This window comes from Vigna unguiculata, chromosome 11, assembly GCF_037176805.1.
Source record: "Vigna unguiculata cultivar grain cowpea cultivar isolate G323 ecotype 2 chromosome 11, ASM3717680v1, whole genome shotgun sequence".
NCBI lineage: Eukaryota > Viridiplantae > Streptophyta > Magnoliopsida > Fabales > Fabaceae > Vigna > Vigna unguiculata.
The window spans coordinates 4,936,873-4,963,844 of NC_140802.1; the positions used below are offsets into that span (position 1 = coordinate 4,936,873).

The 26,972-nt window shown below is 34.8% G+C and overlaps 2 protein-coding genes and 1 pseudogene across 11 annotated transcripts; all 3 read left to right on the forward strand.

The window, feature by feature from the left end:
* Nucleotides 1-838: 838 nt before the first annotated feature.
* LOC114168950 (large ribosomal subunit protein mL54-like) lies at nt 839-9,215 on the forward strand. Of its 7 annotated transcripts, none has more exons than XM_028053939.2 (4): nt 839-985; nt 2,186-2,440; nt 8,355-8,449; nt 8,536-9,215. In XM_028053939.2, the coding sequence occupies exon 4, from the start codon at nt 8,545-8,547 to the stop codon at nt 8,938-8,940; it is 396 nt and encodes a 131-aa protein (XP_027909740.1). In that variant the 5' UTR covers nt 839-985; nt 2,186-2,440; nt 8,355-8,449; nt 8,536-8,544; the 3' UTR covers nt 8,941-9,215. The 7 variants fall into 7 exon arrangements, with proteins under 7 accessions (XP_027909740.1, XP_085525234.1, XP_027909739.1 ...); XM_085669108.1 differs by having other exon boundaries at nt 8,539-9,215; XM_028053938.2 differs by having other exon boundaries at nt 8,366-8,449.
* Nucleotides 843-26,972, forward strand: LOC114168948 (ribonucleases P/MRP protein subunit POP1-like). Of its 3 annotated transcripts, XM_085669104.1 has the most exons (13): nt 843-985; nt 19,263-19,499; nt 20,773-20,966; nt 21,904-22,373; nt 22,572-22,668; nt 22,878-22,988; nt 23,065-23,349; nt 24,053-24,171; nt 24,255-24,725; nt 25,012-25,120; nt 25,211-25,794; nt 26,261-26,428; nt 26,546-26,972. In XM_085669104.1, exons 4-13 carry the CDS (start codon nt 21,913-21,915, stop codon nt 26,739-26,741), a joined length of 2,601 nt encoding a protein of 866 aa, XP_085525230.1. In that variant the 5' UTR covers nt 843-985; nt 19,263-19,499; nt 20,773-20,966; nt 21,904-21,912; the 3' UTR covers nt 26,742-26,972. The 3 variants fall into 3 exon arrangements, with proteins under 3 accessions (XP_085525230.1, XP_085525231.1, XP_085525233.1); XM_085669105.1 differs by lacking the exons at nt 843-985; nt 20,773-20,966 and having other exon boundaries at nt 19,064-19,499; XM_085669107.1 differs by lacking the exons at nt 843-985; nt 19,263-19,499; nt 20,773-20,966 and adding an exon at nt 21,804-21,821.
* Nucleotides 10,751-13,998, forward strand: LOC114168949 (uncharacterized; annotated as a pseudogene). Its single transcript, XR_014986563.1, has 2 exons — nt 10,751-12,543; nt 13,035-13,998. The product of XR_014986563.1 is annotated as an uncharacterized LOC114168949 (transcript).

The following is a 26,972-nucleotide window of genomic DNA, read 5'->3' on the forward strand; positions in this document are numbered from 1 at the left end:
AAGACTCATACTAATGATTAAAACGTCACATTCAAGCGGAAGAGAGCTTACATGCAACAGAAAACAGAAAAAGACAGCAAAAACTCAACTTACGCGAACGAAGAAACTGATCGGTCCAATTTGAAGAGCTAGCCGAGAGGATCAATCCTACGGTCTCAGTTTTTCAATCAGACGACCAGAAAGACAGAACCTCTAGAGAGAAGTCAGAGAACTCTAGAGAAGTGATTTCTAGAGAGATGGTGTGTTTTAAAATAATGAAACTCGTTTATAACGATTCTATTTATACTAAAATATTTTAATATTAAAATACTCGAGTCTCAATAATTTTAAGCCACTATCACTTTTAAAACGCCATTTTCTAGAATTTTACACCCTGTAATTTTTCCTGTACCTCTATAATCTTATTCTGCACTTTTATAAATTTAAAAATTTTAAACTCAACTGATTTAGAATTTTCAAAGTGGAATTTAAAAATATTATAGATTATATAATTCGAAACATTAAACATCAATTTTGTTTGTATTTTGGATTAAAATTTAGAATATAAAACTTATATTTTATCATATATTTATATTTTAAAGTATACATTTTGAAATATAAATTTTATATTTTTATTTACATTTTATTATACCAAAATATTAATATTTAACATTTTAAATTATATAAACTTTAAGTTTAAAATTAAAAAAATCTGAAAGTTATAAATAAAACTTAAATTTAAAATGTTTAAATTTACGGAGGTGCAAAGGAAATTATGGGGTGCAGGAAGAATATGCCCTTATGCGTATTCTATCAACCCAGACCCCTTGTAAAGAAGCTGTTCCTTTTCTCGGGTTCGGTCACCGAATGTTCGGAGCTGAAACACACGCCATTGCGAAGCTAGGAGTTCAGAGCTTGGCGAGCATCGTAGCATAAAAGGAGCCGCGGCGGAAACCACCGTTCAACGCCGGAGACACCGATCTTATTCCACCATACTCTTCAAATTGTAAGCTTCACTTGACCTTTTGATCTCTTCATATCTGATATTGTTTCTTAACAGGAAACACGGATATCTTTCTCCATTGTCGAGTTTGGTACAAACTGTTTTCGAACCTTCTGGACACTCTGATTAATTGTCTTGTATTTGCGTTTTCTCTATGATGTTGGAATTTGGATTCTTTCCTTTTATAGTTCACTTCACAAACATGTATAAAGTGGGAAACTGAACGTGTTGATATTCGCTGATAGAACCAAATGTATTCGCTAAATTTTTCTGCTTCTGACATGTAGTTGGTATTATGAGTAGCATGTGTTTGAAGTCCTTGAATTTTTGTATTCAATTGGTCTTAGTTCCTATTCTTTGAAACTATAACTCTTGTGCTCGCGGTTTTTATACTTAGTTCTCGTTCTTTTTGTGTGGAACTTATTGTATTGGGACGATGAACAAATTTTATCCTATTATTGTATGATTTAGGTCCTTCAATTTTTTTGTCACAATTGATCTTAGTTCCAGTAATTTGAAAAATATATATGATATTTTTATACTTGGTGAATTTCATTCCTTTTGGTCAAATTGTTCTTAGTTTCTATAATTTAAAAACATCTCGTACACTTGTATTTTTATATACATGTGAGTTTCTTTATATTTGTTTGATTGAACAACTAATTTAAAAATAAAATTAATAAAAGTATATATGTGTATATTAATATTTTATTTTATTTTTAAAATATATATTAAGAGAGAGAAAATTGAAAAATATATAAATTTAAAGAAAATAACCATTAAAAAATTAAAAATTAGTAAAACAAAAAAAAAACTAAAGTAAAAAACTTAGAATTAAAAGAAAATTAACCTTTAAATAAAATTAAAAAATTAAAATTAAAATATATAATTTTTTTAAGATTAATTATTACATAATAAAAAAATAAAAAATAAAATAAAATATGTAATTATTTAGTTAAATTAATTAAAATTATAGAAAAAAATCATTTTAAAGTTGTCTTTTGTTGAATCTTTTGTTAAAAAAAAATGATATTAAGTTAAGTTAAAGTTAGTAAGTGAGTGCAATGCTGCAGAGTGAGAGAGACGAAAGGAAAGAAAATTTCATATCAACCTAAAAAACCTATATAGTGAACTCAGCACACCACTCACCAACCAATTCACGCCGCTGCAAGTCACTCACGGCTGTCGTTGTTTTCCTCCCAGCCATTGACGGCCACCGCACCGCACCACCACTCACGACCTCACGCGTGCCGTTGTTTCCTTTCCCCCACCCATTTGACGCTGCGTCGCTGCCGTTGAACGTTTCCTCCCAGCCATCGACGCCACCGCAACACGCCACGCTACGCCACGCACCAGGACGCGACGCGAGGGAGATTGAGATAAGGAGAGGAGGCGCGGCGCGACGGTTCCCAGAGCGGCGGTTCCCACGCAGAGCAAGAGGTGTGCCACCACGAACAGGTTCGTTTATTTATCCCTTAAATTTTTCCGTGAATTTCTGATTTTGTTATGTGGTTATCATGATTGTTTTGGGTTCTATTGATTTCCTTGATTTTGTTTCGTCATTGTTTTGTGTTTTGTGGTTGTCCTGATTTTGCCCTAAGCTCCCTTCATTTGCCCTGTTTTTGCCCTAAGCTCCCTTCATTTGCCCTGTTTTTGTCCTTCTTGTTTCGCCATTGTGATTTATGTTTACTGGATTTGGTACATTCTGAAATTGTATATGACTTTCTATAACCACCCAGCATGCTTAATTTCAATTCAAATTAGGGCTCTGTGTAGAAATGGCGATATGGGCCTGGCCCACCCACAGGCCCAAAAAAAAGCGGAGCGGGTCAGGAGTGTGAATCGGCAGGCCCGCCCTGACCCGTGACCCGCGCAGGCTGGTCCGTGACCCGCCTGGGTTGGCCCGTTGGCCCGCATACTCAACTTAGCTTATTAAACAGTCATGCTTTTGGGTAGAATATAGATATTGCTGGTGCATTCGTGCACACTGAATTTTGGTTGATTTACTTCAAAATGCACAAAAAATTAATGTTCTGGAAGTGTGGGATTGGAAAAGGAGAGGAATGATGCAAAGTTGTTTTTTTTATAACTGCAACCTTAGTTACATGCACTCTTTAAGCCCCAATGGTTGATCATCCTTTTTATATTAAACTCTTTAGGAGAAATTTTGTAAGGGAAATAGGAGTTCAGATTATGTATTGTACACTTTCTGCATCTTAGTAGGTATTTGAACTCTTAGCAGTCTGTTGGTATCGCGCAGCGGAATGTTTAAGCGTTTGGACAAAAACCAAGAGGGGTGAATTAGTTTTAAGTAATAAAATTAATACTTTAAAATTTTTCCAAAATTTATCATTAAATCAAATATTAATTTCTATAAACACAATAACAGATGAAATAAAGAGATTGAGAAGAAGATTGAACACAAATATTTATATTGGTTCAGATCAAAAGACCCTACGCCCAGTTGTTAATCTCTACAAAACGAGATTAACTAAATTACTAACAAATAAGAGATTACAATCAGATCATAAAAGAGTAAGGAAAGAAAACACCTCTCTTGAACACACAAGAGATGAACACCTTTCTCTGAATCACACAGAGAACCTTGACCTTAGCTTTCCTAGCAGCAGCAACACTCAATCTCCTATAATACCTCTCAGGAAAAGTTATTGCTCTACCCACACTTGCTCTACCCACACTAGGTTTCTCAAAGCTTCTTTTGAGAACACTCAGAGAACTCTCTTGCAGTCACAACACTAGCACTCTAGCTTCTCAAAAAGGTAAGTGAGAAGTAACTCTGATGATCCTTATATAGAGGTTCCAAAAATTAGGTCAAAAAGCTGAATAGTCGCTCCCAACTGACCAGGGATAATCGATTATTTTATTGTGTTTTATGAAAAACAAATTTTTGAACAGATAATCGATTATCAGAGGTGATAATCGATTATTCCAATGCTTTCTTGAAAAAATTGGTTCAGCTCAGAATAATCGATTATCCTAAGTGATAATCGATTATCACTTTGATTTTTTGAGAAATACTAGAATTTTCTTTTGCAATATTGATTCTAACTATTATAATTACACTTTACAAGATAGTTTTAAACACAACAACACATGTTTTTCATATTGACTTCCAGATGGTTTTCAGGCTTCTTTTATCATCATCAAAATCTTGCTTCAGCATTTAGACTTGTATTGCTTTTGCCAATAATCTCTCCCTTTTTGATGATGATCAAAACAATATGTTTAAAGTATCTGCAATCAAAATATCTTACCAGTAGATTTGTTAGTAGCACTGTTTGGTTTAAACTTGTAAACTTTTTCTCCCCCTATTTTGATCATATGAAAAAAGTTTTAATAGAGAAGCTCCTCCTCAATTAAACAATTGTAAAGAATAACAATAAAAATAGAATTTCATTAAGAAATAATAAAACTGGAAAACACTTACAATAGCAAATAAAAAATAACAATGATGTAGACTTTTAAAAGTCCTGACTCATGTCATCTCCTTCATCATATTTATCAAACTTATGTTCTAAATTAGAAATTCTAGAATCTAGTCCTCTAATTAAGCCAGTGACTTCCTCATGTCGGTGAAGGCATATCATCCTTGTGAATGTAGGTATTCCCAAAAGGAATAAATTTCATCTGCTTCAAGGAGTTTTCTGCAATTTTTTTTGCCTCAGTGGTTTTATGAGATTGTTCATCAGAGACATTTACCCCTTTGTACTCACAAATACGAGAGATGAGCAAGGAATACGGGAGTGGATATTGAGGCAATCTCTTGGCTTTGAGCATGGTGTCAAGAATGATATTTGGCCAATGGATAGAAATGTGATTGAGCATAGCATAGATGATCATAAGATCTGCTTTACTGCACTGTGCGTGATTTGTACCACATGGACATAAAATCCAAACAATAAGATAGTGAAGTAGACGCTCATCAACTTTGAGATGTCCTGCTAGCAGTTGGCGGCCTATTTCTTGATTCAGTCGTCGCATAAAGGATCTATAAGCGAATATTTTGTTGAACCCTTCAATGCCAGCAGTGAGGATTGGAGATGTGCCATCATGAATGTGAAATTGAGCAACATTTTCCCAAATATCATCATCCAGAATAATGTCAACACCTTTCACCTATGTAAAACCCACTCCATCTCTGAATTTGTAATTGAAGTAGAAAGATCGTACCAAATCGGGGTAGTAGGTGTCTTGCATCTCTGTGAAGAATTTGACCCCTTGTTCAGCAAGAAAAACAAGAATTGTGAAACGACGATTGACAAACTATTGAGACTGGATGAATTTCGGAGTGACAAGGGGCTTGTCTTTCCATAATGTGATGAATTTAGATCTTCTATCTTCATCTGAAATCCATCCTTCAATGGAGGCAGTCCTAGGTGCAGTTGAGGTTTGAGGGGCACGAGATGCAGTCCTTCTGCGGGTAGGAATCTTCCTATGAGAGGGTTCAACCATTGTTGAGGTAAAGGAGAGGGAAGCTTTGAGAGTTTTTTTGAGAATTTTGAGAAAATGAGAGGTTCTTGAGTGTTGAAGGTGAGAAAAGAGTGTTCTAGCGACCAAAATGGCTGATATATATAGAGAAGTGTCTCCAACGGCCATATACACTCATTTTAATGCAAATCTAGCCATTGCAACGACTAGTTTTTGAATTTATTTGGTCCAACGACGTGTAATAATCGATTATCAGAAGGTTATAATCGATTATTGTTTCAAAAACTGGGTAAAATATGAATCCTGACGAGCTTATAATCGATTATTCTAAGTGATAATCGATTATTCCAGAGAGTTTTTGATTTTTGGCTCATAATTAAGGATAATCGATTATTTATGAGATCTCTAATATGCCTAAGTCTCTTCTTAGTTCATAAAATCTATCATTAGCTAAAGGTTTGGTAAAGATATCAACTAATTGATGCTTTGTATCTACGTATTCTATCTCACAATTCCCTTTATTTATGTGATCTCTTAGGAAATGATGCCTTATTTCAATGTGCTTTGTCCTAGAGTGCATTATGGGATTTTTGGTTAAGTTAATAGCACTAGTATTATTACATTTCAGAGGTATATGATTTAGAAAGATATTATAGTCTTCTAATTGTTGTTTCATCCAAAGAATTTGAGCACAACAGTTTCCAGCTGCTATGTATTCAGCCTCTGTAGTTGACAAAGCTACACAAGCTTGTTTCTTAGAGTGCAAGAGACTAATGAACTTCCTAAGAGGTGACAAGTACCACTGATACTTTTTCTATCTATTTTACAACCACCATAATCAGCATCTGAATAGCCTATCAAATTAGGAGATACTCCTGAAGGATACCAAAGTCCAAAACATGCAGTTCTTTTTAAGTATTTTAAAATTCTTTTCACAGCAGTAAGATGTGATTCTTTTGGATTGGCTTGAAAACGAGCACACGCACATACAGATTGCATAATGTCAAGCCTACTTGCAGTAAGATACAACAAAGAACCTATGATGCCTCTAAACATAGTCTGATTTACCTCTATTCCTAATTCATCTTTGTCTAAGTAGCAGGAAGTTCCCATAGGAGTACTTACTTCCTTAGTAGTATCCATTCTCAAAAACTCTCAAAGCTTCCCTCTCCTTTACCTCAACAATGGTTGAACCCTATCATAGGAAGAATTCTACCCGCAGAAGGACTGCATCTCGTGCCCCTCAAACCTCAACTGCACCTAGGACTGCTTCCATTGAAGGATGAATTTCAGATGAAGATAGAAGATCTGAATTCATCACATTATGGAAAGACAAGCCCCTTGTCACTTCGAAATTCATCCAGTCTCAATAGTTTGTCAATCGTCGTTTCACAATTCCTGTTTTTCTTGCTGAACAAGGGGTCAAATTCTTCACAGAGATGCAAGGCACCTATTACCCCGATTTGGTACGATCTTTCAACTTCAATTACAAATTCAAAGATGGAGTGGGTTTTACAGAGGTGAAAGGTGTTGACATTATTCTGGATGATGATATTTGGGAAAATGTTGCTCAATTTCCCATTCATGATGGCACATCTCCAATCCTCACTGCTGGCATTGAAGGGTTCAACAAAATATTCGCTTATAGATCCTTTATGCGACGATTGAATCAAGAAATAGGCCGCCAATTGCTAGCAGGACCTCTCAAAGTTGATGAGCATCTACTTCACTATCTTATTGTTTGGATTTTATGTCCACGTGGTACAAATCACGTACAGTGCAGTGAAGCAGATCTTATGATCATCTATGCTATGCTCAATCACAGTCCTATCCATTGCCAAGCATCATTCTTGACACCATGCTCAAAGCCAAGAGATTACCTCAATATCCACTCCCGTATTCCTTGCTCATCTCTCGTATTTGTGAGTACAAAGGGGTAAATGTCTCTGATGAACAATCTCATAAGACCACTGATGCAAACAAAATTGCGGAAAACTCGTTGAAGCAGTTGAAATTTATTCCTTTTGGGAATACCTACATTCACAAGGATGATATGCCTTCCTCGGACAATGAAGAAGAAGAGAATCCTCCCACTGCTCCTATTCCTCCTGCTGACACCAATATTGGATCATCCAGTGGTGTTGGTGACTCATCCTCTTCTTTAGAAGATCACATTTTAAACCTAAACCAGAGACTTGAAGAATTCTTTCTTCTCTCCACTCACCGACATGAGGAAGTCACTGGCTTAATTAGAGGATTAGATTCTAGAATTTCTAATTTAGAACATAAGTTTGATAAATATGATGAAGGTGATGACATGAGTCAAGACTTTTAAAAGTCTACATCATTGTTATTTTTTATTTGTTATTGTAAGTGTTTTCCAGTTTTATTATTTCTTAATGAAAGTCTATTTTTATTGTTATTCTTTATAATTGTTTAATTGAGGGGGAGCTTCTCTATTAAAACCTTTTTCATATGATCAAAACAGGGGGAGAAAAAGTTTAAAAGTTTAAACCAAACAGTGCTACTAACAAATCTACTTGTAAGATATTTTGATTGCAGATACTTTAAACATATTGTTTTGATCCTCATCAAAAAGGGGGAGATTGTTGGCAAAAGCAATACAAGTCTAAATGCTGAAGCAAAATTTTGATGATGATAAAAGAAGTCTGGAAGTCAATATGAAGAACATGTGTTGTTGTGTTTAAAGTTATCTTGTAAAGTGTAGTTAGAATCAATATTGCACAAGAAAATTCTGGTATTTCTCGAAAAATCAAAGTGATACGATAATCGATTATCCTGAGCTGAACCAATTTTTCGAGAAATACCAGAATTTTGTGCAATATTGATTCTAGCTATTCTAATTACACTTTACAAGATAGCTTTAAACACAACAACACATGTTCTTCATATTGACTTCCAGATGGCTTTCAGGCTTCTTTTATCATCATCAAAATCTTGCTTCAGCATTTAGACTTGTATTGCTTCTGTCAACATAGAAGGTGTTGAATTCAAATTGTAAGAGATCTATTATTCCTCCTGGATTTTTCTATTTTTCTACATAGTTATGTTCCACCCTAAAGTGGTATAAAATTGTGTTTCAGAAGAAAGTCATGGCTATGAACCATGCCAGATCGATAAGATATATGCTTACAGCCAAAGAAGCAATTGGGGTTGCACACCAACGGACATTTGCCACCGGGAAAGCAAAGAAAGGATCTAAAGGGGGTGGAGCTGCTGATGCACCCAAGGCATCAAGTCTTAGCAAAGAAGTCAAGTCAAGCACAGTTGTAGGTGCTAACATTCTGAAGGAAGGAACTGATCCAAAAATCCTGCCTGATTCAGACTACCCTGACTGGCTGTGGCATCTGCTCGATAAACGACCGGCACTTAGTGAACTACGTAGGAAGAATATTGAAACATTAGCTTATGACGATCTAAAACGCTTTGTTAAGCTGGATAACCGGGCAAGGATCAAGGAGAATAACACTGTGAAGGCAAAGAACTGATTTCAATGGTCAAAAAGAGAAACTACGGGAATGAGTGGTTGGTTGAAGTGACATTGGGGTTCTCAGTCTTCTGGGATTCCTCTGAGTAATCGGCTTACATGTATGCAAATCATTAAACGGAACAAAAACCAAAGAGTTGGATAATTTTGCACATTTGTTGTTTCTTTTCTTTCTACTACTTTTTATTCTGTTTTTTACCTGGGATGTTGTGTAAAATAAATCTGACTGCTTCTGTTGATTGAACAGATCCTTATCTATAATTTTGTTCTTTGCTTTGTTTTGCTTGTCTAGACATTTATTATAACGTTCATTCAAGGGGATTCCTATAGAAAGACCAAAGGAATGTCGCTCCCCTCAAAACTCAAAGACAGAATTGTGGCAACTGGGCAGTTACTCACATAAATTTTCCTTCGTTCAAGAATCACACGGTAAAACGTTGGATGAACTTTTCCGTTAGAATCAAATATCGCATACTTGGTAACACATTATTTAATAGAAGATCTGAATGGAACTTTTAATTTTGTACTCTTTTCTGATAGAAATGTAATGAGATTTGTTGTGATTGGCATTGCCCCAATTATGCCATTCTTCTAACAAGAATGATATACTGTGCTTTAAAAACGTAAATTAGTTCAACTTCATACAATATGTATTTAGTATTTCTTTCATTGCTTTACATGGGCCATAGTTTTGACATTGCAATCGAACTTCATGGGTGTAAGCCACCATCTCTTGTCCCCTGACCAGTGAACTTAACTGGTGGGTGATCCAATGCTATCTCACTTTTGGAGGTTTGCTAAAAATGCATATGCTATTTCCCTTTTCTACATGGACTTGGTGGAGCCTTCTGTTCAGGATTATTCATATACTGGAATAGGCTTGGTGTGGTGAACTTTTTAATTGCTTTATCTAAAAAGGAATTTACTTGCAAAGTAGGGTTTGTTTTCTGTTTTCTTTTATTTTTTTAATTACCAAAATTACCTTTTGTAGTTTGTTATTCAAACCTTTGAAAATAGAACTCAATTTTGCTTCAACGTAAATAGTCCCTAAGTTGCATGTATCTTTGAATTGATCGGAGTTAAATGTACTGAGTGCTTTAATCAAAATAAATAGTGAGTTAAATGTACTGACTGCTTTAATCAAAATAAATAGTGAATTTCTTTATCTTCTCACTTTATAAATCATATCGAGTTAGAACAGTTAAAACATTTTGAGATCCAGGGATAATGTGTATTGGTCATGCTCTAAGTGGTTCCTGACTGCCTGCCTTCCTGTATCATAGTTTTTTTTTTTTTTTTCTTCCTTCAATGTGGTCCCTGTACTGTATTTGCATATCCATAGGAAAATGTTTAATGTTTTGTGAATACAAAGTTGGGACAGCAAAAAGTTGTTTTATCTTTGATTTTATAATGTATTTTTGAGAAGCGTGGATAGAGATAATATACCACATTGCATAGGTTATTATTTGATGTTTCAAATAATTGAACTGTAATGCTGAATCCCCATATGTTAGATGATACAATCTGGTAAGAAGATTACATATCCAGGATATTGAATCACTGTTTAGTGATGGTTGTCATGGCTTCTAGAGCCCATGTGATGCTGTGGTTTTCTGACCCCTCACTAAAGCAAGATAGAGACTTGCTGAAGTTAAAAGAGGAGGCAAGAAAATGATATTGGAGGAGGGTGGAATTGGACATGACATGCATCATTGTTGTTAAAAGCATGCAACCTCCTCTATACAGCTTTTGGATGTAGTACCTATATGTTAAAAGCTGCCTTTCACATGTTTGCTTTTGCTTTTTCCTAGGAGTTGTGATTCCAAGATCAATGAACATGAGTGGTTGGACTCAAGTCACTGTTGTGCACCTAGCAAAGACAGGTCACCAAAATCTTTAATCGTAATCCCTGCCAGCATGTTGATGGTCACATTAGTTCTGTGTCTGAAAGTGTGAAGCAAAAGCACCATGCTTCAGTTTAGTCTCTATAATTACCTCTATAATTACTTCAAAACCTTTGTGAACAGTGAAATCTCATTTCTTTGGTTGAAATCCCTGCTTCTACCATCATTGCATCCAACCCCTCTTTCATCATTATCCATGTCCTTTGCATCCAACAAGATGTTCACTGTTCTGAACCATAATCATCAATGAGATTTTTATTGGCATCTTAGAGTTCCCTTTTGAGATTCCAAGTTGAAAAAGGTTTACCTTTTTTTTTTCTTGAATATTACATCCCTTTCTCATGTTATCTACTGCAAATAGTATTGTGATCACTTTTATAAACAATATTCTTCTTTGAAGTGCCTGCTACCTTTTCTGTGTTAACTTTGTGAGAACAAATGTGATGCTGTGGTTCCATTCTCACACCAACTGTTTGATATTATTAATTGGATCAAATCACAAACCTACGTAACCAACCTCAGGGACCATTCTTTTTCCTTGTTGTGCGCTTCTGATTACTGGGTGTTTTAATGGAATTTTGCAACTAGCACTGTTCAACCCTTTAATCAGTCTCGTGTGTTGTCTTCATGTGTGTGCTTTAGTGCTTTTCTACATTTCCCACATGTGAACTTTGGTTCCCTTTATAACTTAATTTGTTCTTGTTCAATGTTATAATTCCCATGTAAGCTTTCTTGTGCTGTATCAGTTTTCTATATTCCTCACACAGGTCCAGCTTCTATCTGTACTCTTGTTTTGTTCTGTATCATCAGTTCCATTCCACCCTCAATTTCACTCTTTCTTCTTCCCCTTTCCCTTTTTCAATCATTAGTTTGAGTTGGTTTTACTTTGTTGTTCTTGTTTTCAGTTATTATCTGCTTTCATATTGTTAAAGTTGTTACTTGCAAGACTTTTCAAATCACTAGAGTTTTTAGCTTTTCCAATCTTGTCAATGGCTCCTACATACTTTCCTCTTCGTTGGGAGAGCACTGGGGACCAGTGGTGGTACGCATCACCAATAGATTGGGCTGCTGCAAATGGCCACTATGACTTGGTTCGTGAGCTTCTCAGAATGGACAGTAACCACCTTTTCAAGCTCACTTCCCTGTGCAGAATTCGGCGGCTGGAAGTGGTGTGGGATGATGAAGAACAATTCAATGATGTTGCAAAGTTTCGGAGTGAGGTGGCATAGAAACTGCTGCTTGAATGTGAGTCAAAGAAAGGGAAGAACTCTCTCATCAGAGCTGGCTATGGTGGATGGCTAATGTACACTGCTGCCTCAGCTGGGGACTTGGGTTTTGTTCAAGTCCTTCTTGAGAGGAACCCTTTGCTGGTTTTTGGTGAGGGAGAGTATGGTATTACTGACATACTCTATGCTGCTGCCAGGAGCAAGAATTGTGAGGTTTTTAGGCTGTTATTTGATTTTGCTGTTTCACCAAGGTTTATATCTGGCAAAGGTGGGGTGGTGGTGGAGGAGCATGTTGGGGACATTCCTTCTGTTTATAGGTGGGAGATGACCAATAGGGCTGTTCATGCTGCTGCCAGAGGAGGAAATCTCAAGATTTTGGAGGAGCTTCTGGCCAATTGCTCTGATGTTTTGGTTTACAGAGATGCTGATGGATCTACTGTTCTACATGCAGCTGCAGGAAGAGGCCAAGTTGAGGTGATACTCTTGTTTTTCATCATGAGTTCTGTTTCATTTTGTGCATCAAATGTTTGAAGCTTCTGCTACTCTTTGCCTTGTTTCTCATAACTATTCTGGTGGTGGCGGAAACCTTTTAAAAGCTCTTTTAACATATAAAGTTTTGTTTGGTGTTGTGTGAACATAGATTATTTAGCATGCAGTATCATTTAGCAACAGAGTTATTCTAATCTCTGTAAGATCATTATTGTTCCGAGTAGTTCTTGCATGATCAAATAGACGGTCACAGGAAGAAGTAGTTAAAAGTTCTAATCCTTTTATCTACTTTACAAGAATCAAGGAATCCTCTTATGTGACCTTACTATCTCTTTTTATAATTAATTATTTTCATTCATTTTGAGCTTTTGATTGCTTGTGCCTATAGGCATTCTGCAACAATTAGTTTTTGTGATTTGTTTTTGTTGTGGTGTGGTGTGGTATTTCAACTCTGAACAATATTGCCTCTCATGCAGGTTGTTAAGTATCTTATATCATCCTTTGACATGATAAACTCCACAGACCATCAGGGTAACACTTCTTTGCATGTGGCTGCTTCCAGGGGCCAATTAGCTACAGCTGAAACTCTTGTCTCAGCATTTCCCACACTGATCTATCTCTCTGAGAAACAACTCTGGAGAATCTTTTCTCCATAAGGCAGTGTCTGGTTTTCAATCTCATGCATTCAGAAGACTGGACAAGCAGGTTGACCTTTTGAGAAACATGCTGAGTGGGAATAACTTTCATGTGGGGGACATAATCAATGACAAGAACAATGATGGAAGAACTGTTCTTCACATGGCCATCATAGGCAACATTCACTCTGATCTTGTGCAGCTCCTTATGACTGCTCCCTCAATAAATGTGAATATCTCTGATGTTGATGGCATGACCCCACTGGATTACCTTAGACAACACCCTAACTCTGCATCATCAGATATACTAATCAAAAAGTTGATCTCAGCTGGTGGAATGTTTGGTTGTCAAGGTCATAGTTCAAGAAAAGCCATAGCTTCACACTTGAGAATGCAAAGCATTGGAAGCAGTCCTGGGACATCATTCAGAGTCTCAGACACTGAAATATTTTTGTACACTGGCATTGAGAATGTATCAGATGCTAGTGCTGATCATGGAAATGGAGGAGTGAGTTCATCTTCATCGGAGCACATTCCATATGACCCAAATGCTGTTGAAAATCGCGCTTCAACAACTAGCAAAAGGCCTAGTTCTGTGAACTATGCAGCTGCAAGGTTGAAGACACACATACAGATAGATATATATTTTCTCCCCTAATGAATACCTCTAAGAAAAAGCTCATCACAAACCTATTGAAATTAAGATGACTTTAGAATAACTATAACATATCTAAATAAAGATCGATAACTTATAATTTTGAAGTATATTTAATTTTTATATTTACGACATTGATAATTTTATTTATTTCATGTTTTAGTTTTTAAATTATGAAAATTCATAATTTTAATCTAATACTATTTTTTTTACACCTTGTTATGTTTTTATTAATTTAAGGATTAAATATATTTTTATTCTTTAAAACTTTGACGCTAAATTAGAATTTATCCGTTTCAAACTTTAATATAACTTGGTTCCTAAATTTTAAAAGTGAATAGATTTAGCTTTCCTAATTCAAATGCACTATAGTTTTTTGACGTGTCAAACTAAGTTTCATACTAATGTTTGAGATATTTATACTATTTAACATGATTCTAACTCAAATGTCAATTTTGGAATACACTTTAACATCTAAAAAAGTTAACATTGTTGGATTAAAAGAATTATTTTCATTTATTGTTAAAGTGTAGAAATAAAAAATGTATCAAAGTTTGCGTTGGAAATAATTATGGATTTAAGTATTACAATAAATAGAAATGACAAAATTAAACACCACATATATATATATATATATATATATATAAATAAATAAGAAAAGACTCAACCTATTATTTTGATGTTTTGAATTAAAAATGATATTAAATACCTCATATTCGATATACTTGTGTTATATATATAACATTTATAACACTAGCCTAAAAAATCCCAAAACTAATTCAAAATGATAAATTTTTTTAAAAATCTTAAACTAAAATCAAAAACTACAATAGAAAGAACATAATTACATATAAAAAGGAAAGTAAAATAAAATTATGAACTTAGACCAAAACTACCTTTAACAAATTAAAAATAACGTCACTACAGAAACTAGATAATCTGCCCTGTAATTTGTCCTGTACCTCTATAATTTTATGCCCACTTCTATAAATTTAAAAATTTAAATTCAACTTTTGATTTGGAATTTTCAGTTGCGAGAAATTTAAAAATATTATAGATTATATAATTCAAAAACATTCAATATCAATATTTGTATATTTTGATTAAAATTTAGAATATAAAATTTCTATTTTATAAAATTTAGAATATAAAAGATAATTTAATTAATACAAATTTAAAGAAAAGAAGATAAGCATATGAAGAATTGAACATAATCTTTTTAAATCTTAGACTAAAATCAGAGAAAAAAAATAGAAAGACCAAAATCGCTTATAAAAAGTAAAAAAGAAAAAATAATGTGTGAAATTAGTACAGAACTATCTTTAACAAATTAAAAAAAACGTCACCAAATAAACTAGAGTATATATAATGTGCCCTGTAATTTTTCCTGTACCTCTATAATTTTATCCTACACTTCTATAAATTTAAAAATTTTAAATTCAACTTTTGATTTTGAATTTTCAGTTTAGAGTAATTTAAAAATGTTCCTGCGGAGAACAAATAAGAGATGTCAGACACAAACGTCACCTTACCTCAATCGCAATCTCCTGAGTAGGCTTCCTTCCGGCTGGCATATGCTATATGTTGGTGTCTCAGCTTGGACCGATTTGGACCCAAGAGGGGTTACCTACGGAGAAGACTCTGACGCTCAAGTTAGCGAAGAATTATAAGAAAGTCAAATCTCGTGATTAAGGGATTAATGAATGCGTACCTTTAATTCGTGGGGTCCATGCGTATTTATAGATTATTAATTATGTATGGCCACGTCATGGACTGGGCTTTTGATTGGGCTGCAGTTGGGCCTGGGCCAAACCCAGTTCCCATAGTTTGGTTATTGAGGGCCCCAGGGTCCTGGTTGGTAGTATTTTAGGCTTATCAAGTTCTCGTTCAATTTGCTTAAGTTGGCGGCTTAGGTCGCTTATTATTGATTGTTCGACATACATTATTATAGTTAGCATTCTTAAAGGGCTATGTAGGCGAATCTTATGATTGTAGTTAGGTTTAGGCCGCCTAGGTGTAGTACACCAGTCTCCCAGTCTGTGGGGTGTATCTATAGCGACAAAGGATGATAAGTGTTGGTGTGTTTTGTTGGGTCGACTAGGTACAGTACACCAATCCCCCAGCCTTTAAGTGTGATGAACAGTGTTAAGACTTGAATTCTGAATAGGTTTGTGGGAGGTGAATGGGTGGCAGATGTCAGAGGTCTAATAAGGGAGTTATGCGCCGTCATTTTGATGTTCGTGACTTTTCATGTGCGTTGTGACGTTTCACATGCGTTGTGACTTTTGGCGGGAAGGAGTTGTAGCGTTTCGGGTCGTCGTTTATAAATGAGGGTGCTATGGAGAGTGTGTTTCTACTGGCTCATTTGTGAGAATTCTGAGATCAGTAATTTGCGTGCGTTAGAGTTGTCCGATTAGTTCTTTGTTCCTGCCGGCATCTTTCTTACATAAAAAGATATGTCTAGTATTAGCAGTAGTGTGTCGTTGTCTACATCGAGTAGTGGGAGTGGGCGGTCTAGAGAAGATATAGGTAGACATTCTGAGGAGGGGAGTGGTAGCCTCGTGGTTGAGACGGGCAGAGTCCCTATGGAGACGATAACTGAAGTGAGGGAAGACCCTCCATAGGAGATAGCGGAGAGTAGTTGGTCGGCGAAGGCCGGTTATGAATGGGTTGCTGCTGATGTTCGAAATCAATCTTCGTTATTCAGATGGTCAAGGCTGCTTAACTCATGGCGAAACTGTACTCCTGTCATAGGTAGGGATGTAAGCCGTGATATAGTGTCCCTAAAGCGGGTGAGCGTTGTTAAGCGTGTCTACCATGGTCAGGAAGGGGTGGCTGATAAGTTTTTCTACATGTATATGTGTCATTTTTCACAATTGCATGTGAGGCTACTGTTGGATGACTTCACCATGGGTGTACTCCGTCTATTAAATTTTGCGCCTACCCAACAGCATCCGAACAGCTGGGCATACTTGCAAGCGTTTCACGTTCTTTGCTGGCCGTTATACCTGCAACCTTCTCCACATGAGTTTTTGTATTTCTACGACACAAGGCCACGACAACATGGTTATCTTTGGTGAGCATGCCGAGTATAAGCAAGTTGGATGCATTTACCCAGTCGTTCAAACATTTCAAAGATGGGTTTTTCAAAGTGGTGGTGAAGGAGGGTGGGAGGCCATATTTCTTCAATGCTGATGGGAATACTAAGTTTCCTTTTAGTTGGACTGATAACCCGTGGCGATATAAGGACATGAAGCCTGATGAGTTGTCGGTGGCGGATAAGGAGGCGGTGGAGTTGCTGATGAAGTTTACTGATAGGTTGCCCACTAAGGGCTTAATTAGAGTTTATAATTCGATTCATCCAATTATTGATATTGAAAGTATCTTTCTGTAATTTCAAATGTTTTAGTGTGTCTAAGTTAACTAACCGGCATTTAGTGATTTTTCTATATAAAGGAAAAGATGCAATCCAGAGATAATTTGTCCAATTAGTTTTAATATGGTGATGCCTTAAATTAATTTAGTTACAAACTATTTTAATCAACAATAATACTAAATGTAACACAATTGACAAAGTATTTTTTTAATTTTGTAATTTTAGTCTTTCTTATTCAATAATAATTCTCTAAAATTTCTTTATATTTGTTTGTTTGAACAACTAATTTAAAAATAAAATTAATAAAATATATATGTATATATTAATATTTTATTTTATTTTTAAAATATATATTAAGAGAGATAAAATTGAAAAATATATAAATTTAAAGAAAATAACCATTAAAAAATAAAAAATTAGTAAAAAAAAAAACTAAAGTAAAAAACTTAGAATTAAAAGAAAATTAACCTTTAAATAAAATTAAAAAAATAAAATTAAAAAATATAATTTTTTAAGATTGATTATTACATAATAAAAAAAATGTAATTAATTAGTTAAATTAATTAAAATTATAGAAAAAAAATCATTTTAAAGTTGTCTTTTGTTGAAACTATTGCTAAAAAAAAGGTTTAATTTATGCCTTTGGTCTCCATTTTGGAGTCAAAATCTCAAAATGGTACCTAAATTTTTAAAAGTCTCAAATTGGTCATTTTCTTTTAAAACGTCTGACGTTTGCCCTTTCTGTTAAGTCAAGGTTGACGCCGTTAGAGGGAGTGCCACTTGTCAATTCCTTGATTTTTTGAATTTTTTTTTATTTTTTTTATTTAAAAAAAAAACAAAAAATTACCACGTGTCAAGCTGTCATCGTGCCACATGGCACTAACAGAGTGACGTGGCAGTGACAGTGACACGTGTCAGTATTATGTCAGGTATCATTTCCTTAGTCTCAATTTGGTCTCTTTATTTTAATTTGTCTCAATTTAGTCCCAATTTTGGTAAGAATTAGTAATTTTGTCTCTCTCCAAATTGAAACAAAAATTAATTTTATATAAATGTTGTACAAATATTTTTATTAAATTTGATATTTTTATTCAAATTGATATTTTTATTATATATTTTTAACATAGCTAAGTTTATTTAAAATTATGTTTCACATTCAACTTTACTTAAAATTGTTTTCAAATTTTAAATTTATGTGTTTTATTGTTATATGAACTAGTTAATTTATGAATTTTGTTCTATTAACATTATTTTCTATTAACAACTTTTAAACCATTTTAAATAAAGTTCAATGTAAAATATTAATTAAATGAACTTAATTTGGTTAAAAATATTTACTTGAAATATCAATTTTGATAAAAATATTTGTGCATATTTATATAAAAATTAAATTTGATTTCAATTTGGGGAAGGACAAAATTGTTAAGTTTTACAAAAATTGGGACTAAATTAAGACAAATTAAAATAAATGGACCAAATTGAAACTAAGGAAATGACACCTGACACAATACTGACATGTGTCACTTTTACAGCCACATCACTTAGTCACTACATGTGACAATTTTTTGATTTTTTTAAAAAAATTCAAAAAAAGTTAAAAAATAATAATAATAAAAAAATTAAAAAATCGAGAAACTGACACGTGCCACTCTCTTTACCAATGTAAACCTTCACTTAAAAAAAGAGTAAATATAAGACATTTTAACAAAAAAAGACCAATTTGATATTCTTAAAAATTTGAGTATCATTTGAGATTTTAACTTAAAAAAGATGATATTAAGTTAAGTTAAAGTTACTAACTGAGTGCACTGCTGCAGAGAGTGAGAGAGACCAAAGCAAAGAAAATCGGCTCCTCCTCCTTTCCTCACTTTCATACCAACCTAAAAAGCCTATATAGTGAACTCAGCACACCACTCACCAACCCATTGACGGCCACCGCCGCTGCCGCAGGCTCGCAACCACTCACGACCAGCGCCGCTGCCACAGAGCCGCAGTCTCGCAACGCAACCACTCACGGCTGTCGTTGTTTTCCTCCCAGCCATTGACGGCCACCGCACCGCACCACCACTCACGACCTCACGCGACGCTGCCGTTGTTTCCTTTCCCCCGAGCCATTTGACGCTGCGTCGCTGCCGTTGAACGTTTCCTCCCAGCCATTGACGCCACCGCAACACGCCACGCTACGCGAGGGAGATTGAGATCAGGAGAGGAGGCGCGCGCGGTTCCCAGAGCAGCGGTTCCCACGCAGAGCAAGGAGGCGCGCCACCACGAACAGGTTCGTTTATTTATCCCTTAAATTTTTCCGTGAATTGCTGATTTTGTTATGTGGTTATCCTGATGGTTTTGGGTTCTATTGATTTTCCTGATTTTGTTTCGTCATTGTTTTGTGTTTTGTGGTTGTCCTGATTTTGTCCTAAGCTCCCTTGATTTGCCCTGCTTTTTGTCCTTCTTTTTTCGTCATTGTGATTTATGTTTACTGGATTTGGTACATTCTGAAATTGTATAATGCTGAATTTCAATAACCACCCAGCATGCTTAATTTCAATTCAAATTGGGGCTCTGTGTCACTGTGTGTGTTAGGATTTGGCAGCATGAAGAATGTTTCTCACTTCAATTGGTAGCACGTTAGAGTTTCTGAAAACTATAAAGTGATATTCCAACCTATTAAGCAACTTGTCAATAAGCATAGAAAGCACTTGCTTGCTTCTATTGTTTAGGAGTTGTAGTTAAAATTAAATTAAATAATGAAGTCCCACCCTTGTATTGTTTAGCATTTGTTTCAGAACATTTGATTTATTTTAAAAAAATATGGACATTATTTTCATTAATTTTTTAAGCAAATGTCTCTTAAGTAAAAGTAATCCTTTCCCTTGGGTGAAAGGAAGAGGAACACATATCTCTCAATTTGCCCCCTTAAAGATCTTCTATACAAAGATTTTAGTACGTATTTCCCTGCTTTTCCTTACCTCCATCCGAACATAACTTAAACAAGGAAATTTAGGTTTTTTTATGCTATCATTTCTGCTGTCAACTTATTGTCATATTTTGATGATTGTGTTCTTAATATTACATTTCTAGGCTTAAAACTTGAAAGTATGAGACTTTTATGTTGTGATAATATTTTTTTTTAGATAGGATGATAGAATCAAGAACAAAGAACAGCCTGAAGGTGATTCTGAGATTTCAGCATGGGTTAGTAAAAGCCGCAAGTTAGAAAATAAAGTTCTACATAATGTATCTAAATTATATATTAAAAGATCTAATCATTTTAATTTGAAACATTTTTTACATTAATTATATTAATTAATGTTTCCTTTTTAACATTCAACTAATTATATATGAACTATCGAATGACTGAAATAATAGTTACAAAGTATAAAACATTTAAAATTATCATTAATTTATGAAGAACTTAAAGGTCTATGTGATATATAAATTAATCAAATATATATATATATATATATATATATATATATATTTTAAATTATGGTTTAATTTCTAATTTATGCACTAAAAAATAACATCTTCACTATGACTCTTATTTTCAGTGTTTGTATTCTTGCCCAATCCCTCGCCGCCGTCCATTTGCCCCGCCACCTCCGCCTCTTCGCTCCGCCACCTCTGCGGCTTCGTTCTGCTGCCTTCTTGTCTTATCTGTGAAACCATAACGACGCACACAGAATAACTCTTCCAATCCGAAGCTTTCCTTCTGCAGCAAATAGTTCACAACTCACGTTTTAGAGTAAATTTTCTCTCACCTATCCCCACTCACTTCTCCACAAATTTGCTTGTCATATTTGGATAAACTTGAAACACTTTTAGGAAAATAAATTCGAAGAAAAAGATGAAATAAATCTCTCTAAAAACTAATGTCGGCTTAAATATGGGGTAAATATTAATTCCATAAATTAATTAATCTATGAAGTTTTTTTTCCTGATACATAATGTCACTTCATTTCCTTGGTACGAGTTTTTTTTTTATGTTATTCTTAGCTTACTTGAGCTGGTGGTTGATAACTTGCAAGTTGTAAGCTGATCCAGTCGCTTTAATTGATAAAAGTTGTATCAATTTACAGTTTCCAATTTAAAAAAGTAGCTAAGGTTTATAATTTGTAGTTTTAGAAGTCTTAGAACTTTCTTTTGATAGCATTAGAAGTAAACATGTGGCGGTAATTTTTAATTTAGAAGTTTGGTTGAATAAAATGGTTAAACTGAGTTCTATAGCTCTACAAGCATCATCAGGTTCTACTTACCTGGAAGGTATGCATTTATTCCTTTTATTGTTGTTATTGTTGGTGATAAGTGACATGGTTATCTCTATTTATGGTTAGTTAGACAATGTGGGAAATCTGTGAATTGGGGATTGAAAAATTTCTATGATGTATACACATAAAAGAAAAGATACTATCAAATTTGCTGCTTTTGGTTTGCCTGTTCTGTTTCCCAAGGACAAATGACAATATTAATTATTAAACCAAGACGATAGGAGAGTTGCTTAAGTATATTTTGTGTACTATTTCTACAGGCCTTGTCTAGTTTCTGTTGGACTGTACCGGTTTTACTTCAATTCTGATTGGAACCTTTAATTTTACTAAAGGTTTCTTTATTTAGGCTCCACAACATAATTTTGTGTCTATACATTAAAAATTTGTAAACTAACGTTTCTTTTATTTGCTTAGTTCGTAACCATGGTTGCTGAAGGAACCAAAAGGCCTCAAATTTCATTACCTGTACTACCAACTCCTCGGACCATTAACGTGCAGAAATATGCTGAATCCCGTGCCCTTGAGCTCCAGAGTCTACAATCTATCATAGAAAACAGAGTAAACAATGATTATAGGTCTCAAAGGAACAAGAGAAGAAGAACATCTGCATTTGACAACCAAATTGCAAGAAAAAGGTGTAGAAGAAAGAGGCAGAAAGTGGGAACAGTGGGCAAAGCCCTTGCTGAATCAGGTTTGGAGGAGGATCAACTGAAAAAGCTTTCTCGGCGTGTTCGTCGAAGATATGAACTAAAGAATAACCCAGAGAATGGGTTTTGCACTTCCGGGGATGGAACCAAGAGGCTGAGAACTCATGTTTGGCATGCAAAGCGGTTTACTATGACCAAGCTTTGGGGTTACCATCTTCCTTTGTGTCTTCAAGGAAGGTAGGCTTTTTGGGTTAAAAGGAAACATATGAAAGAGTCAACGGGAGAACTTGAAGCTAATTAATTTCATAGTGTAGGGTTGTTCGAGACTTTGATTGTTGGGATTTGCTTGAATTTAGTATGGAAACCTGATGCAACAAGAGGTGTTTTATCATTTCCTTAGAAACACTGACAAGGATTTTGTATGTGCTTATGCAGTGGGAAAGGTTCGAGGGCAGTCTTGAAAAGGCTCAAAGAAGGGGTGCTTGTACACGATGCAAGCTATTACACTGCTATCCAATTGGAGGGTCCAGAGGTAGTTTATTTTAGTTGTAGTTTTAGTATTTTTGTTGGAAATTTCTTCTTTTTCATTTTTAAGCATCTGAGTCTGAGACTTTCTAATGCCTTGTTCTCTCATTGAAACATATTGAAATGCTTGCTCCAAACAATTGTTGTGGTCTCTCTCAGCCCCAGATAGTGATGGTTTAGTTTTTTGTTTTATTTAATTTTGACTATTATATACAGGATTCATTGACGTCGGTATTAAGATCGGTACTAGAACCCTCTCCAACAACAACACATCCTGAAAATCTTGAAAACTCTTCAATCTCCGGTGTAACCTATGGAAGTGCAATGGTAGGTATCCTAATTCTGACTCCCGTAACTGCCAGTTTGGTTTAATTTAACTGAACTAAATTTTGTTTCTTTACAGCTGCATCAAGTTGGAGACCTCATTTGTCCACCAATTGCTCCTGTGACCTATATGTGGCAACCAACTTCCCAACAAAATATAAGTACACAGCTAGATGAACAAAATCATTATGCTTCTTTTGGACAAAATGGTATTAGTAATGATTCAAACAAACATAGGGTTGAATTATGTGAAAAATTAGACAAAATGAAGCATGGTTCTTCATTTAGACATCTTTGGGTGTGGATACATGCTTCTGCCTTTGAAGAAGGATTTGATAATCTAAAAATTGCCTGTCGGAAAGAGGTTCACTTTCTTTCTCTGCTTCTTACATGGTTCTTCCTGTTGTTTTTTATTTTTTCTTTTTTGTAGAAAGGATTGGAAAACATCATATAGTTGTTTCAATAATGAAAGTACAAACAAGAGTATTTCCTTCCAAACAAAAGCTAATGTTCTTTTCTGAATTGCTAACATTGAATGAGGGATCCTACTTCCCTTCTACTATTTAAACTAGCTACCTACCTAGTTCGGTAAGTAACTGCTGTTAATCAATTCTAACGAATTCTATAACTACACTAATTACTTTGCCTAGATTTCCTTTACTTTTTTCTGTTGGCCATCACGAATTGGTCTATCAGTGTGTTACAAATAATCTCAATTGGACATTTCATGTCAGTGCTACATTTCATTACCCCAGTGAATAGGCATGGTTGGGTCATTGGACATAATTTGCATTCACATTTCAGCTTGATAACTTGTCAATGTTTCTTTAATTATGTAGCTTCATATGAAAAGTTTTTTTGTCTGAAGTCACAATATTATTAATTGTCCTAGAAATCTGTTTAAATGTAGAAATTGGAAAAATGATGTTATGTTTCAGATGAAAATTCTATTTGGTTTTAATTTGGTTGGTGTTACTTGGTCAAGATTTTAATTTTCCTCATAAAGTTGAAAAATTTAAAATTGTAAACTATATATAAACTCACTTGCAATTTCCTTTTTTATTTAGATGGAGAAGACGGGCATATTAATTAATTGCTTTTCCCTTGAGGGTCAACTTGCAAAATTAGAATTAATTGGATTAGGGGCATTTCAACTTCTTCAAAAGATACTGCATCCTGTTGGAGGGTTTGTTGTTTAATTTGGGCAAAACATTTCCTTTTTTTTAACATTAGTGATCGAAAATGGCTTATTTTTCTTCTTGGCTTTAGTATTTCAGAGAATAGAAATTCAACCACACTGAAAAATGGAGATAGTTTTTCTTCTTGTGCTATGTTGCCTCTTAATGTTAAGGATCCTCGAGAACTTCCATGGAAGAGGAATGTTGTTCCAGTGGAGCACATTTCAACTAAGACTTCAAGTGATGCATCGGAAACACAGTGCAAAGAGCTTGCTGAACTGGGAGGAATTTTGGAAGAGAATAAAGATTTATCTTCATTATCATGGTCAAAACTTGAAGATTGCCAGACTAATGTTGATGATCTATGGTATGCTACCACCAGAAGGTTGAGGCCCCCAGTGGAAGACAGTGTCATTTCCAAGGAGAAACATCATGAACGAATGGTTAATTTCTGCCTTGGTGATACAGATTCTGGAGATGCCATCTCTTCAACTAAGGTGCAGTGCTCGAGATCTTGCCCTATTCTTCTTTTAAAAAATGATGTGAAGGAATTGAGCATTGGGTAACTTCTTTAATCTATTTTCCTTTTAATTTCTTGAATTTACTGGTGTTGTTTATGAACATATATTTAGACTATTGCATTATTGTTGAAAACAAACAATAGGTATTTGTGATCACCTGCGTAAGATATATGCTACAAGAACAATAATAAGACAAACATATCAACATTTAAGTTTTAATGCCCTGCTGAGATTGAACATGATTCCTTGCAATGCATTGAATATTTGTGTCAAAACCTTCCTTTACGTACTATACAATGAATGCTTGTGTAATTTGTTTGCTTCTAGATGGTCCGTTATACTTCCCTTAAGTTGGGTCAAAGTTTTCTGGATTCCACTTATCTCCAATGGGGCACATGCAATAGGTTTGCAAGAGAAGCACTGGATTACATGTGAAGTGAGTATTTACATTGCATCCCCTACTGCATAAAAATGCAAATTTTCTGCCTTTTTACTGTAACTAATATATCTTTTTCTCTTTATCTAGATGGGGCTACCAATTTTCCCTTCAGATTTTCCAGATTGTAAGGCATACTCTTGCTTAATGGAAGATAAAGAAACTGCATTTAATGAAAAAGAAGAACTTCGTCCTCCATCCATAAGGCATTTGAGAGTTCCCATCCAACCTCCATGGGGTATTGTTCGCGTTACTTTTGACAAAATGATTAGTTCAATGAAGACTCCTGATCTTTCAACTAGGGAAGATTTGACCAACTCTAATTCATTACCAAACCCTTACCCTGGTAGCTTTAAAATCTCAAACTCTGACTCTTGGAGTAGTTCGTTTGATGGAACTGTAGTTAGGACAGGTTCTATGCTGACCACATTCCTCCATGAAACCAAAGTCGGTCAGTTGTTATTGTTTCCTTATGCAGCAGATGGAGAGGCTAGAATCTCCAAGTTTATTAATGGAGAACTAAAGCTTGATCCAAGGTATAAAAGCTCTGACATATATGACCATAAGCCATGTTTTCTAAGAGTTCATCTTCGTCCATTCAAGGAAGGATGTTTCGAAGAGGGTGCAGTTATTTGTGCACCAAATCCTTCTGATATATTTTTATGGACTTCAAGGTAATTAATATCGAAATTATGAATTCCCATTTTATTATTGAGAATAATATTTTCATTTCGTTGGATATGATCCATTATTCTAGTAAACTTTTGCTGTTAATTTAGTCAACACCTATGCTTTATCAATGTCAGGGTAATAGAATATGATGTGCAAGTGTTATTTCAAAGGAGTTATTTTTCTTGTCAATTAATTATAGGGTGGAATTCGGCAAAGAATAGCAACTAACAAAGCAACATTGATTTTCTTAAATTCAATTTTTTGGTTCATGCAATTCATATGGAATCTTACAAATGTTGCTATCATTGTATAATTCTGTGGGTTTTGCCGATTTCTTGAAGTACAAGATAAAGATGAAATGATTCATTCTTCTCCTGTTGCTTGGAAAAGATATTAAAACTAAAACTTCAGTGCAGACTAATGTAAATATTTTAAATATAAGTATATGTGTCGTGTATATTGTTGCAGTTCAGAGAGAAGTGAAGAGGGACTTCAAATGTCTCAGTCTGCTATGCGATTATACTTCAAAGAACATTCCTCTGGTAGATGGGAAATGCAGATACCAGATGATTCAATTGCTAGCAAGTTTCACCGGTGGCCTATTGGCTTTGTCACAACAGGTTCTGTTCAAGGAAGGTTGTAAAATCTTATCCACTTTTTAACTTTAATCATTTAGTAGTCTGTGCAAAATGTCCACAAGAACATTTAAATGTCTCATTGTAGAGGATCTTACCGAGTGCAATGTCATTGCAGTAAGAGTCTTGTAGCTGAGGGCTTTTGCGAGGCTGTTTTACTATCTCATTTAAGAGAGGAACAGTGGAAGGAGACGCCTATGAAAAAGAGGAGGGAAATATATGTACTCGTCAGGAATTTGAGATCTACAGCATATAGACTTGCTCTTGCCTCTATCGTTCTTGAATACAAGGAAAATGACATTGGGTTTTTGTAAAATGTTTTTTTGCTGGATTGAACGGTGCAACTTACATTTCTAGAGTCAAATAGGCAAAATTTTTCATACAAGAAAAAAGGAAAGCGAAGAAGATATCTTGAACTTTTATGTATCTTCTCCATCATCTAGATATTTGAAATTATCCATTCCTGTAACTACTGCACTTTAGTCCAGCAACTAATTCATTAATTTTAGTAAATGTTATACTAATGTTATGTTGTTGTGATCCTA